General features: G+C 37.9%; 2 protein-coding genes across 4 annotated transcripts in view; one reads left to right on the top strand and one right to left on the bottom strand.

The window, feature by feature from the left end:
- Window positions 1-19044, bottom strand: part of LOC144194588 (fibulin-7) — a 59442-nt gene that overhangs the window by 9499 nt on the left and 30899 nt on the right. The window lies entirely within an intron of this gene.
- Window positions 17343-19044, top strand: part of LOC144194838 (heterogeneous nuclear ribonucleoprotein C-like) — a 29246-nt gene continuing 27544 nt past the window's right edge. The window contains exon 1 of the mRNA XM_077714167.1: window positions 17343-17475. Coding sequence (XP_077570293.1) covers window positions 17454-17475 — 22 coding nt within the window. The 5' untranslated portion in view covers window positions 17343-17453. The remainder of the gene's footprint in view (window positions 17476-19044) is intronic.

The following is a 19044-nucleotide window of genomic DNA, read 5'->3' as shown; positions in this document are numbered from 1 at the left end:
TGCTTCAGGGCAAAAAAAGCCTTTATTAGTCAATTTGCTCATTTAATGGAAAAGTTTCAACAGTCGTTGATGAGACCTTGGAGAAGCCAAACAAAGAATAAATACTTTCTCCTCGGCTTTAGTTAAATGCTCACAACCCCACAGGTAATATTTGTCATGCTTTATAATTACATAACTAAGAGGATATAGTATTGTCTATCTATGATGGGAATTCCACTAATTACACCCAAAAGAAATCCAATATCTCAATATAGTCGCTAAAATTGTGTGACCATAATGACAACTTTCAAACAACCTTCATGTATTTTGACTGTTTTACAAAATGTTGACGGATGGCAGTTCGATAACAGACATCTATGTATGTCTGTTACTGGGAACCAATGAGTTAATTTCCCCAATGCCAACTCTCTGTTTTAGAGGACTTGATGGATTTTTCAAGGCCCCCAAAATAATATATTTGTTATCGCAGTAGCTGGACACAAAGATCCGATGATGAATAGCAATCTTGAAAGATGGAATAGCAGCGTGACTACATATGGAATGGTCAAATGACTTGATATTTATCGTGAGTAATGGCATTGAAACTTGATTATTTATCAGCGGTCCTCCCAGTTTAAATATGGCAGTCATAGTTGAAATTGACATTGAAATAATCTGTCCTAGCCACATAGAAAAATACTAACATCCATTGTAATTTTGTTTCATTAAACACGTGTAGGACAGACGTCATGTAATTAAATAAAATATAAATAATGAAATTAATTTCCTCTCTTTGGCCGCTTCTTTCAGACATTGTGCTGAACAGTCTGTCTGATTATTAGGCCATACAAAAAGACTGAGTCTCATAGTATTGAGTACAATGGGGCATGGGGGAAGAGTAGTAAAGCAAAGACCGAAGTTATTTAGACTGCTATCAGCACAGGCCTGCTGTGGTGCAAATTATCAAATGAAAAATTCAATATGTTTTGGACATGGCCTGTTAGTTGAATCCTAATTTGTCGTCTTTGCAAAACATTTTTGGCAATGCTATACGAGATCAAATGAAAAGTGAAGGCAAGAATAGGATTTTGGGAGGAAAATAAGACATTATTGATCACAATTGACAGGAACTAGATGAGTGGTGGTAAACCATAGAATGATTTCAAACATAAATAGAGTCAGAACAAATGCTTAATAGAACATTGGTGCATCTTTAAATAGTGTGATTTCATTTAATAAAACAATATTTCTCATAGAGCTTTTTTCATATACATATCTCAAATCCCATATTTTGTCTATTCACGTCTTCTTTGACCAAATCATTGACTGTGGATGATCATTGAACCAGTCTGATTAGTATTGAAATGCTCTATTCAACATCAGATCTGTAAAATGTCAAAACGTTGAGGTAATGCTTTTGATGCACCCTTCAAGTTAAAGTCGATCAATCCCAAAAGCACTTGGACATGATAAAATTAATCGATCACACGATGTGGAGCCAGTTTGAACTGATGAAAACTTGAAGAATATTCCCTTAAATTGGCCATTGGACTGGTTAATGTTGTTTTACCTCAGAAAAACATGAATTTCAGAGAGTATTTGAAGGCTATGCCATAGAACGGCGTCACCCTGCCGACTGCCCGTATGACTCCCTGCTTCCTGCGACCTCTGGAAGGATTACTTGGGCAGGGAAAATCACTCTGAAGAAATTTTCTTTCATTCTGTTGTAATCAGCCTCAGCTAAAGGACAACATGACCTTTACTTTAGGGCTAAACAGCTGCACCACTTTCAAAAGCCCAATTGTGTCTTTGTAAATGAAACAAATATGGAATGTATTATTGGATTTGCTTTCTCATTTATTCAGCATTAAATGACAGTGTTGTTTCATGTTGTCCTGTCCTTGGCATACAATGGGAATACACACCTTGTGTTTAGAAAGAAAAAGTTCTTTCTTCCCTTTGAATATTAAAACTCCTACTACACCAAGCCTCTCGATCCCAACTTTTAGCAAGGGTTGAGTAGAATATTTGATGGAAAATTGGCCATATGAAAACCCACATATGTAATGTTAAAATCTTGTATATTACAAAATCGAATTAACAATACCAACAAATAATCCTTCTTGATTTGAAAACAACTTATCGGGATGTCATGAACAGCCAGTGGGTACTTTTATGAGTTTGCAATTACTTTTTTTAACTGCAGTTGTGTGTGTAAATTAGTCATTCTATCTAAAAAAGGGCTTTAATAGTTACTTTAATGGCTCTCATTGAAGCAATGTGCGGACAGAAGTCTAATTTCATGCAGTTGTACAAGCGTAGAGAAGCTTTATTGAAAAGTTTTTTTTTAAAGCAGTAAGTTGACATTCACTAAGGTAAGACACACTCACTGTGTCCATGTGTAACACTGCGGGCTGGTGTTTTTATGTTATGTCACCAACAAATATAAAGTCAAAACCAAGATTTGTTTCAAAACAAAATTCTAAATGTTGAAAGACAAATGCTGGAAAAAGAGCACTGACAAAAAATGCACTGTCTGACAGACAGAAATATTAAGCAAGTAAGCACAATGCCATTTTAACAACCACGGTGAAATCAGAATGAAATTTTCAGTATACCGTCTGAGATCAGCCAATGATTTAAAGCATTTTTACAATACGCCATCACTTTTTGATTCATCATTAGCCTGACACACTGAATGAGTTGGCAGCCAATCACAGGGCAGCATGTCATTTTTTAAAATTACTATTGAAAATTCCATCGCTTTTTAAGTGACATATTTGTTTGCTGGTAAGCACCTACCATTTGCCAAAAAAAATCCTACAACAATCCATACGCCTCGGAAGCATAATTGAGTTTTTTTTAGCTGCAAAATGGCCAATTTTCTTTGTTTTGACATACACAATTGGCTTATTGCTATCCTCAATGCCTGTTTCATAGTCCCTGTCACAGATAATGACAGCGCGGTAGGTGTAAAAAAACTAAACTGAAAAAAATATCCAAAATATTCACTCTATTTATTACCAATGTACTTACACTGCTCAAATCTCTGTGCACCAGTTGAATCTCTGTGGAGCCAAAGCAACTCATTTAAACATGGCAGTCAGTCTAAATCAATGGCACTCATTGCTCGCTATCAACAGCCTCAGAGGAATCAATACACATCACCCCCACAAAGGCACAGTGTTCAGAAACACACACATGTAGCACTTATATGTAACCGCAGCAATTGAGGTGGTGGCAGATGTTTGGTTTTGTCCACTTAAGTGTGTCATTGCAAGTGGATGGTGTCTACACTGCTATTGACAAGTCTTAAAGCAGTCTGCTTTTAATGGCCCTCTGTTGCTTTGTTCTATTTCTATTCTATTTGTATGATTTCAAACCACAATGGAAAAACAAACTAATTACAGCAACACTAAAAAAAACAGCATACCCACGTCCATTTAAATGGAGACAAAAATGTCCCTTAAGTTATGCAATTGTGTTTTTTCAATGCATGCTATCACACTGCAATTAACAAGAATCTGTCCATGGGTCTGACTATTTGTTTGAATATATATAGTATGTTCCTCTGGGTACTCCGGTTTCCTCCCACATTCCAAAGACATACATGGTAGGTTGATTGGACACTCTAAATTGCCCCTAGGGATCGGTGGGAGTGTGCATGGTTGACCCTGATAAGAAAATGAGATGAGATGAGATTCCGAAGGGCTGAAATGGATTCAATGGGTTTTTAATTGTCACTTTACTACACCTTGAAATTGTTATCGAATAAAGGTGATATAATTATCCTTCAGCATTTAGTAAGATGACCTTTTATGTAGATAATAGCTGGAAGCTTTAAGACAATTGTAAGAAGTTGTGGTGAGAAGAAGAGAAAAATAGGTGAAGAATGGCCTTAAATATGACCTCGAGTAGCACCGATATCCGTTAGAATAGCATAGAACAATAATCAGATGAATACTTCTTTGTGTAGAGGGCTGACAAGAAGCTACTAAGGATGAGAGCTGAGTCCTATCAAGTCCTGTCACTTCACAATGTCACTTTAAATGTGAGGTCATGCTATTGACCGTTTAATCGCGGCTTGAGCTCCTCCACTGTGTGGAAGATCCAACCGGAGGGTATATGGTTTAGCAGCCGGTAGGGAAGCGATGGATAAGAGCTCCCGTAACGAGCTTTGACCATCCTGCAGAGCTGCTGGGAAATGGTACAAGTGAACCAAAGCGTGATGAGGTCACAGGCCTTAAACAGCTTGAAGCAATAGAAGCTAAGCGACATTTAAAGCTGTGAATCCACAGAACATTGAACTTAAGTTTGGAATAGATTGTGCATCAACTGCAGAAATTCCAAGATGGGATGCTCACTTATGACGACAATGACATCAAGCTACTGCTTTGGAGTACTGGCATTTTGCATCCCATCTTGATCCTACCATAGGTCCTTACTATCAAAGTATGAATTTAAATGTATTCTAAATAAAAAAAAGAGTCAAACTTTCACTATTATGAAACATTTCCTACTCAACTCAATCACTACTACAAACACTACTGATCACTATTCATCAGAATATCCTCCAATAGAAATTAAGTACTTGAGTATTTGAGTGCCAGTACCAGCTGGTACAGTTTTTTTAGCTGTCTTAAAATCCACATTGATTCCTCAAATATTGAAATCTCTGGTCTTGCCTGAGATCAATTTTAGAGTACATTATTGTCTGAATGTGAGTCAGAATCAAATTAATGCACACTCGCTTCAAAAATACACAAATCTCTAAACAAAGACTAGTACTAGCTTCTTGCAAATGTGCACAAGCATACTTTCAAACATGGTCATTAATTTCTGGAATGTATAATAGGTTTAAATCCAAGAAGAGGCCATAAACCTAGCTCTTTGGCAGAAATATTGCTAATTGCATGTCACTCCTGAAGCCTGCTCCTTGGAGTCCTCTTTGTCTAATTCTGTTTTTTTATTTTTATGCCCACTTGTTGGCAAATGAGGGATGGGCTTTTTTCCCAGTAATGCTCCTGAAGCCCAAAGCAATAGGTCACTCTCAGATGCATGCATCATAAAGTAGTTCCTTGCAAATTAAGTTTGAGAGAGTTACTTTCATTTTGTATAGTGACATTTTTAAATGCATATGTCTAACCTAGAAATTCCATTAGCAAACATTGCTAAGGACGACAAATTAGTCCAAAATTCATTAATATTGTGTTATCGTCAAGCGGTTGATAAGGATTGCCACTGCGTGACTTTCGCTGTTGAAAATCCACGTTTTTGCTGATCTGTTAATTGGCTGCCATGCCAACATCTTTAAGCTGTGAATGAATTCTGAATGCATATGTGGAGGTTTGCTCAACCCTTTGCAGTTCTCATGGTGCTCCCAGATAAGCTGGTGCAGCAAATGGCTTCAAGATGGCGCTGGGGGCAGTGGAATTAGCTTCCATTGTCATGATAATGACAATGATACTCCTCCCTCATCCAAGTCCGACCGGCCATTGTATGGAAACAGGAAGGCAATTTCTCTAGCGGCAGCGCCCAAAAATCCTCAGTGGGAGTGAAAAGTCCTTAAACGACTCTCCATTCAGGCGAGGCCGAGGGGCTCGAAGCCAATTAAAGTGGGAGTTGCAGAACAGTGCCATCCCATAGACCTCGAGCTGCCTCTAAACAGACACATTAAGTAATACCCTCACCATGAGCACACTCTATTTGTCGCAAAGAAACGGCTAATCCTTTTACCACAATTTTTTTCACCCCCCAAAAAAACAAGGAGCACATATTGAACGTTCGTTGGGAAAGTGTTTTAACCGAGTGCGTATAAACACAGTAATGTGAATTATTGATTTGGAAATTCTTTTTTTATTGGACTTGAGGGATAAATATTGTCCTCCTCCATTCATCATGGTTGAATTCCTTTGAGGTCCCCCTAAGGTTCAGAGAGGAGCTGTGCTATTTACGCTGTGAAGCGTTACGAGGCAGGAAAAATCCCAGAGAGCCGTGCACATTTGTTTTTAAGCATTACTACTTAGAAGGGGCTACCACAATGCTGATGTTTACAAGGAACATCTCAGTTAAAATGCCCTTCCGGAATACTTCATTTATTACGTGGCCATGTTTCTATTTCCTTCCAGTTCCTTCTCATTTCTGTTAGTTTGCAGACTACCTGATGCACACGTTATTTATTTTTTCTAGCATTTTAACAGACAAAAATACAAAGACACAGATTTTATCCGTCCACCTTTAAATCGAGGCTTCAATAATGGTTTTCGTCTTTTGTGTGAATTATCTTGATGTGCAGAGACCTAAAGCTTCTTGTGATAAAATCTTTTTGGACTAAAAATTGCTTGTTTTTTAAATGTGTAATCATTATCAGTATTAATATACACCTGGTTTATAAAACAAAATGAATGGATGAAAAAAATCAGCCCATGTTTAGCTCCAGAAACTACTACTTGCTTCTATTAAATCAAGAACATACCACAACATATCTTACACACTTACACACACAACACAAATAATAGGTGTTGTTAACCAGCAACATCATGTCATCCGGTTCATGATATTGGGATATTTTCAGCCTGCTGCTGTCGAAAGAAAAATATAAGTGCCAAGCTGAAAAATAAGGGCCATTAATCCATCCCAACATATGTAAGTGGAACAGACAGAAAAGAGTTAATGTCCATGCCATTTACACTAGATGCGACCACTTACTGCAGCACGCATCAATTATCATATACTTATAAAGTATTTGGCTCAATGATGTAACATTCCATTGGCTAGCAGCTTGATTTTATTTTAGATAGGCTCTTGTACGTTTAAGCATCATGTCTCATATAGTCACTGAAAGCCGCAATCACGCCCCAATTATTGCTCTTTACATGTCATTGAAGATCCAACACTAGTAATAACGTAGGAGGGGAGGCAAGCCTGCATGTTTACCGAGAGTGCTGAGCACCTCTTTGAGAGAGAATTACAGGGTCTTTTCTCATCAGCAGAGAAAATCGGCAATAGACAATTTAAGCACTCAGTTCACATCTCAACTCAAACTGCCGTTTGTTCTGCTTGACAAATAGGTTTTTCATGCTGCCAAGGTTGGACATGTGCCGTCGTTTGTTTTTTAATGCAAGACAAAAAAAAATTGCGCTTTTTCTTTTGAGTTGACTTTGTTTGACTGAGATGTCAATACATTTTTAACAGGCAGGACGATACAAATATTGGTTTATTAAAAAAAATCATTTCAGATATGGGCTTTCCTTAGGTTCTTATTTATTCTGCTTCTGTGCTCGCCGGCCATTAAACCATTATTTCTCAGTTCTTTATCGACAGGAGACTTCCTCTCTGTGTGCATACGGCTCGGTTTGTCTTTTTCATTTTCTCCTTTCGGAACAATCATAGCGGAGCGGCCCCATAGCATTTGGATGCAAGATGAACTTTGATAAGACTTAATGAGAACACGCCATTGTGTGGGCAAAAAATGGCCCGGGCTACACTCAAGAGTCTCCTCACCAGGAAATGGAGCGTAAAGAGACGTAGTCACCCACTGGACGAGAACGAAAAGGAGAAAAGGAGAAGGACAGGTGCGAAAGGGGCAGACAATTTCATGTGAAATGAATAGAGATAAGAAGAAGACATGGACAAGAAGTAACAGTTTCTTCTGCAGCCGTACAATGCTGCATATATTTGAATAGAAAAATGCATTCCCAAATTGGCAGCTTTATTTAGAATGGAATTTTGACAGACTGGTAGATGGTAGATCTCCGTCAAAAACAGTACAATCTAAAATGTAACTGCTATCATGAATTAGCTAATGCAACAACTTTTGATCATCTGCACATGTAAAGTTGTCAAAGGGGCTTGCAGTGTCATGCCACACTGCCCGCGGCTATGCTAAAATTGGCAACAGTACTTTGATCCATTGGGGATGAAATGGCAGCTTCTCGAGTGAGAATGTGACAGAATGTCTAATCTCACTGTGCACTTTTGTGTACAGCGCAGCTCTATAACCTTTGATCATGAACTGCCATTGACGGCGCGACACGACCAAACCGTCTAGTGTCGTTGTTAATTGACACTGTTAGCAAGGTAAGGCAATATTTTTACACACTGTTGCACACACACACACACACACACACACACACACACCACTCTAAAACTGCATTTTTATGCAATGTCTAAGGAGATGATGAATTCCTCATTTACAGACTATTAAAAATGTTCCGTGATAGTAAAATAAATTATATTCTTCAAGACTCCAGATATATTCTGTAGTTTGATATCAGTAGGAGGTGATGATTCTCCACTAAATCTTTTCCAGTTCCACCCTTTTACTTAGAAGTTTGCAACCAGCCTTTCAACGGAGCTAAATAAAGATGCAAAATCAGCCAGTGAAACTCATCTCAGATTTGATTAATCACATTATGCTAAATTAATCAATTTGCATTTAATCTTCCCACAACTAAGTGACAATTTAACTCGCACAGCAGTCACTATTTAAGTTTTGCACCTGTTTTACATGTGCAAATTTGTATTAAATCAGGCCCTTAGTGTATGGAAAAAATGATGTAATTTCAGGAAGCATGAAAAAATTAGAAATAAACAAGGAGTTAAACATTAAAGTAGTGTACACAAGACAATTGAAATGTTTTCAAATGAGAAGAGGGATAGAAGATATATGATAGATATAAGAGTGACGCAGGAGGGGGGGCTGATGAGTAAATAAATAAAGAGAAATGTGTTTGTGTGTTTTGGTGGGGTGGAGAGGTGGTTTTATCCAGGAAGTCACATATTAATTGAAAACGACAGTTTCAATTAAAAATGTAATCATTCTGTCCGCTTTCTAATTAAAAGCAAAGTGGTTGATGGTTTTGACTCATTAACTTCAAAGAGTGATGCAGCCTGACAGAGGTGGAAAGTAGGAGAGTGGCTAGTGGGGGTGGGGTGGGGGCGTGTCATTCCAATGAAAAGAGAGGGACCTGGAGAGTGATGGCGAGTGAGTCAAGTGATTCTCGCCTGTCACAATTGCTTCCTGTAAAAGACATGAAGCTCTTCAAGATGATGAGTGCTCCAATGATAATTAAATAGCAATGTAGAAAGAGGCTGTAACCTTGCACACAGCCACACGTTGGTGACTCACTGCAACCTTCAAATATTGGGTAATGCCTCTTCAAGGGATAACATATGACTAATACTGTATTAAGTCATTCAGTCGTATCATTTTTTTCTTCTCGCTGAATTCTGTATTTTTTGAGGACCGACCTGGGATCAAATCCTCGACCCCAAAACTGTGAGGCAGACTTGCTAACCATTCGTCCACTAGGTTGCCGATGTGTGTGTAGATAGTATATAGGTGTGTATATATACGCAAAGTTGAATTCCTTTTATATTTTCAAGAGTATATTTTACATGCTTGTGAGCTGTAAGGTTTGATGTGATACTAGCAGTGCTCAGCACTACCAGCTTTTGAGATAAATCAGATTGCTCGTTCATTCAAAATGCTTCTTTTCAGTGCGCCAACACAGCTGAGTAACCCTGAGAAAGGTTGGTGGCAAAAGATGAATGACTCTGCTTCTAAGTTTGCTCTCCCTTTCTAATATGTCTAATTGGACCACATGCAAGAAAAGAAGTATTATGTCAAAACGTTACTTTCAATATGACTTGAATATGAGATTTAATCCTTCTAATTACTTTGTCAGAGGGTGTCAGCATGTTTTGCCCCCCAGAGAAAACGGCTATGCTCTCAGCCAAATCATTATTCCTTTGAACACAACATCACAAGTCTGAAAACAGTGTGTGGCTTCTGCATTTTGGGAAATGATCAAACCCATGAGGACATTGGACTTAACATCAAGCCAATCATTTGAATAGCTAATGAGTACCACAGAGAGGTAAAGTAATTGTCAGCATTTTCCACTATCAGCCTACATTTTTCACCTTGTATTCAATCAGAATCTCAATATTTTTTGCTTCAACTTTAAGATTTGCAAAGGTTTCCAGCCAGCCTGTATCATGCAAAGTGCCCACCAGCTCAGTTTCACAGCATTTATTGTTGCTAGGTTACAAAAAAAAGTGTTCCAACGCACCATAATCATGCTAAATCCTTCCATGGCTGGAATTAAACAAATGGGATGTCAGTCAGGGCTTCTACTATCAGTTTCTCAATCACCACACTTTTTTAACAGCACTGATATTGTAAATTTTGATTGGTCGCGTCAGAGGAATGACATTTTTCAGCCAGGCTGGATGTTAAAAAATGGTTATTTATGAGAGTACTACTGCAGGAAAAAAGACCAGATGCACACTATAGATGTGTGGTGTGTGTGTGTGTGTGTGTTTACTTTGTACAGAGCAGGTTGAATGCTGTCAAAGCCCAACTTCATAAGAATTGTGAAGAAGATAGATGCAGCCGGTGAAAACAAGTTTAGCAGAATCTGGGCGGCGACATAGTAGAGTGAATGGTAATTAAAGTCTGGTACGTGCCAGTGTGCCAGTGTGAAGCTGTGTGCATCTTATCATTAGGCCAAAAATGCACATCTGCTACCTAATGCTTGAAAAATGCCGGGGCATAAATTTCACCACCTGGGTTCCAGCACACTGATGAAGCACTTAACAATCATAAATGAGGCCCCTTCAAACAAACTCCCAAGTATGGATCAAGGGTAGCGAAACACACTTGCATTCTTAATTAATTAAGTAAACCAAAATTGATCTGGACCCACTGGTTGCTCCTGAAATATTAATTCTTCATCTTTTCATGACATGTTTATGCAACCCTAGAATCGATATTGAGGGTTTCTGGCAAATACTTGGTTATGGCCGTGAAGTCTTCGGTATATTAATGCAGTAAGTTCAAGAAGTATTCGAACAACTCAACTGCTATTGCAAGTTTTCCCACTTGGCAGGGTGGCGCTTTGGTTATGAGTGAGGAGGGAATGTGAATAAATGAATGAATATCTTTGAATATTGTATTTGGTACACAATGTTAACATATTTTGTGGCTACAAATAACTATTGCGTGTAAGTTACAAGTGCAGTCTTTTGTGGACACAATAATGTTAATATGATATAATTCATTGAGGTTTGGGGCAAAGTGTTCATTCTTAAGTATTAGCAAAAACAAAAATATGGATGCAACTTCAGCAGGCTAGTTTGAAGTTGGCTTGTTTGGTTGAAGAAATTGAGAATCAAAAAATTCCAAACTGTTGCTGTTGACTATGTCAGGTATGAATTGGACTAGTTCCAATACTTTTGCATGTGCAAATAGGTACAATGGTAAACCATCAAGGTGCAGATCAGGACACCTCATCGAGCTCTCTGTCCAGTTCATTTTGCAACTCTTGTGAAAGAACATAATGAGGTTTTCACATAGAGCGGCTCTAGCAAGAGGAGCTCGGGTGGAAGCCGATTTGAAGCAGAGTGTGTGTGTCTGTGTTGGAGGGGGGGGTGAGTTCTGGTGGTAGACACAGACAGAACCGGGGACGCAAAAGAGAAAAGGCACTCAATGATAATGTATGAGCTGTCTGCGATGCTCTGTGGAAAAAGAAGAAAGTGCAGTGGTCCATTTAAAAAGAAGATTATCATGTCAAGATACAGTAATACCTCAGTGAACACACAATTTCAATGGATGCAGGAACCGGTCTGCATGTCTCTCTGTATGGCGTGGGGCATTCATGACTGAGTAGAAGAGAGGGATCCTTTACGCCGGGAAGTTATGAAAGTCCCAATGTATTTAGTGTTACAGATTTTTGGTCGTTATTTTGACCAATTATCCTTGCTGATTGGATGGGAGCAAGTGAATAGATCTTTACTCAATCACAAAATAAGATCTCGTACAACCCGGGGGCTACTTTATATGTATTCCTCTGAACCCTGCTTTTTTCCATAAACAGAAACTAACAATTCCTTTTTTTCCCCAGAGTGTTTTGTTCAATACATGAATTCCACTTTCTGAAATGACTTTAACAAAAAATTCAGCCTTTTTCCCAATACCCTAAGAGCAGTATGCAAACTTTATATGAGATGGATATGCCTGTATATGAAGCCGTTCATCCAAATGAATGTTTCATTGTTTTCCAAGGTGTGTTTACTGAAAACCTTTTGCGTTTGGCTGAGTGCAAAAACTCATTGCAGCTTTCCTCCCTGTGTGAGTTCATCAGAAGAACATTGCCCATAGCCCTCATCCATTGCCGCGGTCAATTTGTCAGCTGGCTAAGCACAGCATGAGTTTCACTGGGCCTGGAGCCTAGTTTCAACATAAGTGTATACATAAATTAAGACCATTTTTCATGATTAAGGAAACACTTTTGCGTTAATTCAAGGGGGTTGCAGGATACTTGTGAAAAATTGAAGCAAATCGCAGAGCAGGGATTTTATTCGGGAGCTTGTTCTGATCCACATTTTATAATCCGATTGATTTATACGAAATGTACCTCTGCATTGCGGGCTTTATATTTTTCTTGGGAATATTATAAAATGTGCTTGTTTGGACAAAACTTTCCTTTCCTGAGTCGTCTCCGTCTTTAGACTCTCATTTGTATGGGGATGCGTCAGACTGTAAGGCAACATCAGGCTCGTTCTGCTTCACTAACCTTTTTTTTCCCGCATCCTGTTGCCATCTCCCTGCACTTTTCACTTTTCGGTTTCACCTATAATGGATGTAATAGCTGAGAGTGAAAGGTCCAGACGGAATTCAAAGCTTTAAACCTGTCTTAAAATAGTCAAATTGTGATTCCCGTTCAGGTGGGCGTGTGCCACTACATTTAACCAGTAACGGCTCCCTCTGCATTGTTCAGGCCTGTGTGGCTATTCTAGCGTAGTGAAAACAATTCGACCTGAAGGTCGAGCGGAACACACATGCTAGAAGTATTTTTGTCACATGCAAGCTGTAAAAACAGAAACCTTTTTGGAATAACATCAATTTAAATCCCTACTGTGTAGAGAGACTGTGAAGGTACCTCTACATGAGTGCCATCTTATTTTGGCATGTGAGCATCACTAAGCATAAACAGCAGGTAAAGCTGGTGAGATTAGTGACATTTTGTCCCAATGATGGCACCAGAGGAAAAGCCAGGGGATTTCTAAATGTCAGGACGATTTATTTCACAGATAACATTGTCATGCCATATCACTACAATGTATGACGTGTATTAAAAAATAAAGAGTTTACCTCTCACCTTTGTCCAGTGAGTAATGGAAATTAAAACAAGTCTCCTATTCATACTGTGCAATAGTGATTTAGTAGGCAAATCAAATGATGACAAGGATGATTTATTTAACTTCATCCTTGTATTGTTGTGGTCTACATGGGTATTCATGAAAATTGGACAAAAGAAATTATAATACTAGAGCGCCTACCCACAGAGTTGTAGTAGTAAAGAAAGCAATCTGCACTGTGAGGCTGCCTTATCCAATGCAAAATGGATACCGCATAAATGCTCTGTTGCTTTTCTTTGGAAAGCCGTAATATTTTATGGATTTGGATCCATTCAGGTCTATCTCTTAATTGCATTTTAAAATATTAAGTACTTCTTTCAATTAATGGGGACCAATTGCTTCCCATTGCATTTGTGACCTCTGGTGATTGCGATAAAAGTAATTGTGTCTATTGTATCAGATGTAATTTCTTCAACAATTATTAAAAAAATATATGAATTGTTCCTCTGCCCAATATACAACATCACAAGGACTTTAATGAATTTGAAATTTATAGTATTTAAATAAAGCCAAACAGGCAGATTCTGGTAAATGATGGTACGATTGTGACAACCTAACCTAATACTAAAATGCTCATTGCCTTGGTGGTTTGTTTATTCATCTTTAAAGTTTGAGGGGACCCTTTATTTGCACAAATGCTTGTGTGGAGTTAGACATGCTTATGACTGTTGCATGGTCCATGAAGAATCCTCAGGTATGTGTTATAACAAGAGTGGAATGTGCAAGCTCTTCCACCTCCTCATTTTAGGTTTTTATTCATTTATTTATTTATTTCTATTCTTTGGAGGAAGATATAAGTGGAGGTAGTTATATCTATAGAAAACTTTAAGCTTGCATTGCTGTTTTCTGGAGAGACAGGTTCAAATGTTATTCTTAAACCATTTGACTTTTTTTGCTGACACAGTTTTGGCCAAGTGATGAGCTACTACTGATTTCTGCTTGGAAACAACTTAGCCTTTCGAAAATGCTACTTTATATGCAATTATGACACTCATCAGTTTGCAATTAACATATTTAGCTGTTGATTTCTTTTTAAGCTTTCCAAGTTTTTTTGTGACAGCTTTTTGGAAATTGTTACAGACACTGGATTAGTTAAAATGTGTTCTATTGTTTGGTTGCACTAAAGACCTGCACCCGCCGTAAGATAATTCTGTTTCCAAACATACAATATGAGGAGCATTCATTATTAATTCTTTTCTTATCCGAGTCACTTATCCTAACAAGGGTCGCGTCGGGACTGGAGCCTATTTTTGAAAGTAAAGCAATTGTTGCATTTTAAACTCTATACTTGTGTCATGGCTTTTGTCAAAGCAGGACCAGGGAATGGATGGCGACAGAATGGCATAAAAACCAGGCGTCTAAAAGTGCTGCCGGCTGCAACAGAGACAGGATTTAAAGACATTTGTGTGTCTCGCGCTCTTCTCCGTTGACATCACAGGCGAGTTACACGCTGTCCCGCTGCTTTGATGTCACACTATTTACTGAGCTCATGCAGCTATCTGCCATGCTGCATAAGCTACAGTACACACCGGAGGTGGAACTGCTAACCAAATCAGTGTGGAGAGTACCAAACTATGCTATGTGAACTGATCATAGAAATACGTATAGGGGCTATCTAAGTATAATTTACCATATTTATATTTCATCACACAGTATATATAAGGGTATATAGTCATATCATATATAATGTTGAATGGAATTTTATCAATAGGACATAAACTTTTCATTTATTGTATCCTTTCAGCTTACTCAAGTATAGCAACAATTTGGCCACAATTTGACAATTGAGATTTCTATAGATGATGACAAAGAGAAAAATAATTCCCCTATTGATAATACAATAGAATTAGCTGCATACTGTAACCTAGAATATGTCACTGCTGTACATCTAAGCTCTACAGTCAATAAGCCTGTCGTGACAATAATACAACAATCAATTGCACGGTAAATTTAAAAAAAAGGTTGCAGATTTTCCTGGCTGCAATTTGTCCCTGCCATTGCAACGTGTACTTCACCCCTTGATTGTATATGGGACTCCAGTTCTTTTGACAGATTGCGTTATTCAACTTTAAAAAGTAAAAGTTGTGTGTAAAAAAAGTATTCGCTTGTTTTCTCCAAATTCATTTTTTTGTTACTGCTGACATTTTGTTTTGAATAAGTCACAAAATGTACACTGACCTGGGTATTTTAAAAAAAAAGTGTGCTCTCCTTCTTTGATTGGTAAGTTGATCTTGTATCACATTGTGTAATTTTGATAGAGTGGGTCCGTCTATAAATTAAGTGAACCCAAATTAGCATTCCGAGGGGGAAGTTTGCTAGAGAGGGGCTAACGACCTTCTGGTTGTGTTGTGGTGATTGACACCAAACTGTGCATGCAGTGCAAAATGGACTTTATAATTTACGCATGCCATCACAGGCCAGCTGTAATGGACTCTGGCTCCCTAGTAGTAGCCTGCACTGGATCAGCATTATTAAAAAATGGATGCATGGACTGTGTTGGAAGTTATAATATTGACAATAAAGTATATTTTTTACCTTAACACAAGCTGGTACCATGTGCAATTCAAGTAATAAAAGATGCTAAAAAAAACTATCTATGAAAACTCTATCTATGCAATGTATACATTTCTCTACAGTTTGTGCTTTAGTTTTACATTCTGTGTGTGCGCGATTACATGTGTGGGTGTACGAATATGTAATTTGAATCTGCTAATGTATATTACAGGCCTAGGGCCAAGTGGACAGCATGTGTGTAAGTGACTCAAGACCCATCAGTTCAATAAGGCAATACTAGTGACAGGGCTAAGTGCAGTGTGGAACAAGGTAATAATCATTTTCAAGTAGACTTAGATTAAAGTTGGTATTAGCCTGTTCTAGGAAGTTAAATAAGCTAATTAAACATGAAAGCTCCACATGAGTGATTCAAGGCCTCTGGTGTCCTCTAGGCCAACTAAACAGAGCCAGCACATGTAGCAGTTATTCCACTGGTTTGGATTACAGATTGAATTTGGTCTATGACAATACTCTGCATGCAGATGCATTAGATCAAATTGCTTGGAAATGATCAAAATGCAAGATGTCTTTATAGAGATCCAATTGATTTTGACTGGGAGGGATGGCAGCAGTTATTCAGATTGAATATCGATCACCACCAATGTCAGTCAATGAGGCAGACAGTGACCTAGGCTATACGTTTTCCCCGCTCCAATGGATTTAAAATGTATCTTCGTAAATGGCAGTAATTTGTTAATTCCTTTTATCTTAGTTTGAACGTTTTTTCTACTAGTCATTGTGCGAAAGCTGAATAACAAGCAATGTTTATTCATTTATGCATTTTCCTCGCTCCTTCCTTGTTCTTCTTTTTGGTTAAGATACTACTAAAATTGCTATTCCTCTGTTATTCATGGACAAATTGAAATTCAATTTGTCCGCTTATCCTTACAAGGGTCCCAGGTGCTGGACCCTATCCAATGATTAATTAATTGTAAATTTGTCCTCATCATTGCTTTTCTTAACCTGAATATTTCGTAAGTAGAAGCATTCGTAAGTAGAGGTAGCACTGTATGAAAAAGATTAATGATGGCAACAGCTGAACCATGAAATGAATGGACTCCATTTGCATTTTTGCTTATTTGAAAAATTGATTTGACCTTCCAAGTACTTTAATGAAACATCAAACGCCCTCCACCAACAGACCACGTCTGAGCATATATATATATATATATATATATATATATATATATATATATATATATATATATATATATATATATATATATATATATATATATATATATATATATATATATATATATATTGTACATTTAATACATTAAATCATTTTCTTATCACGTTCTCTATTTGTGTGTTTTTTGTCGGTTTTCTCCACAATTGGAACGCAAAATACTGCTCTATTGATGAAAAAAAAACAAGTTACAAAACAAGTTCTGCATCCAATTAAGTAGAGGTTCTACTGTCCATGTGTGTATATGACTTCAGCAGAAGTGAGTAGTGTTCTCATCCATGCTCCTGTTGCTAAAAAACAAGCCGTACAACCTCAGCACTTCAGCCAGTACTCCCTAATGGAGAAACCTAGTTTACCCCTGTCCACCCCTGCCAGAGTCAAACATTTGGTACATCCCAGTGGTGCCTCTGTGGCTGGCTTGATACTGACTCAGTAGTATCTCAGCAGTCAGTCAGCATCACAAGCAAGCGGTCCTCAGTGAGCATCTTTTACCTCAGCCTCCCGCTTGTTTCGCATCTCTGTTATGACCCTGTCCAGCCCGAGATGTGAGTATATCTTTATCCTTTTTGTGTCTTGCATGTCCTTTCCTGTGTTCCTGAATGTTTGCATGTATTGCTGTATCAGAGAGGAGGGGGGGGCTGGTGGGGGGTAGAGTAGATAGCTCTTATCTGAATCTCATTTGTTTTTTTTCCCCTAGTTTAATGCTCTAAAACCATCAGTCCTTCTTTTTTTTTTTTAATCTCTCTTTGAATTGCTCATACTATACCCGGAGATTTAATTGGACTGGGATTTGACACTTCATCAGTTAAGATTTGGAGTTTGATGGTAAATATTAGGTGGATCTGTAAGCCAACCTGTGTCTAACATTGGCAAGGTCAGCAGGCTCTCTGTGCTTAAAGGCTCATTGCAATGTTAATTACGTAGATTATGTACCAGAGCTGCTCAAGGGAGGAATCAAAGCTTTCCGTTCGAAAAATCATCACAATAAAGAGTGAGTGGCAATTGCGAGCACATTTTGCGAGCACGACTACAACTTTTGCTTTGATTGAAGAACAGCGCTCTCCTCACAAAGCGAGTAAGAAATAACGCAATTGTCAAGTTAAGTCTTGAATCTTTTGGATGCATTCTTTTGTGTTTACAGTGCTTTTCTCACAAGGGTCTTTTTATCTGAACAAATTCTTTACAATAAACCTTCAAATCAAATTGAATTGGTAAGACCATTAGGATTTTTTTAATAAGCGGTCTCTAACAGGTTATACGGAACATGTCTAAATATTTTTTTTTTTAATAATTATATATAATTGAATGCTTGGACACTCTAAATTGCCCCTAGGCATGAGTTTGAGAGTGAATGGTTGTCCGTCTTCTCATGCCATGCGATTCGTGCCGTGCGATTGATTGGCTGGCCACTGATTCAGAGTGTCCCCCACCTCTGGCCCAAAGTCAGCTGGAATAGGCTCCAGCACCCCTGTGAACCTAGTGAGGATAAAGCGATTCAAAAAAATAAATGAATGAATGAATGTATTTGAATGCATTAAAGTGGTAGTATAGTAGTGATAGTATCCACAGTGATTTGGAGTTTTAGCAAATTTACGGTAATTGTGATGCGGAGCTAAAGGTAAAAACGATTTTTTTTTCATCTTCATTAAGTCGATTCCAAAGGTAATTTATGAGGCTGTCTATTTTTCTTTTTGGGGGGGTACTGGCTGTAATGAATAGTAGAACTTTGTATACACAATGACTGTGTAAGTGGGACTACTAAACAATATTTGGGTCAGTCAGAACAAATGCTATTTCTATCCTCCTTTTACAAAAGAAGATAATTGGGAATTATGTAAATGATTAAATAAAAACGTTCTAACCAATGCATGAAACATGAAGCAAGGAAGATAATTATGATGGTAACATAAGTCTAATTTTTTTTCATCTGATCATATTATTATTTAATCTCCCAAACATCACTGACTTCAAAGTGCAAAAATTAATAAGCATGCAGCAGCAATTTTTAGCTATCTATGGATTAGTGCATATGTGAGTGAGTGTGTAAGTTTTTTTATCATATATCTAAAAAAAACATTTAAATGTAAAGGTAAATCAAATGAAGGGTACTATTG

This window comes from Stigmatopora nigra, chromosome 3, assembly GCF_051989575.1.
Source record: "Stigmatopora nigra isolate UIUO_SnigA chromosome 3, RoL_Snig_1.1, whole genome shotgun sequence".
NCBI classification, from domain to species: domain Eukaryota; kingdom Metazoa; phylum Chordata; class Actinopteri; order Syngnathiformes; family Syngnathidae; genus Stigmatopora; species Stigmatopora nigra.
Note: the sequence above shows the minus strand (reverse complement) of the source record. Positions and strands in the feature narration are given on the sequence as shown.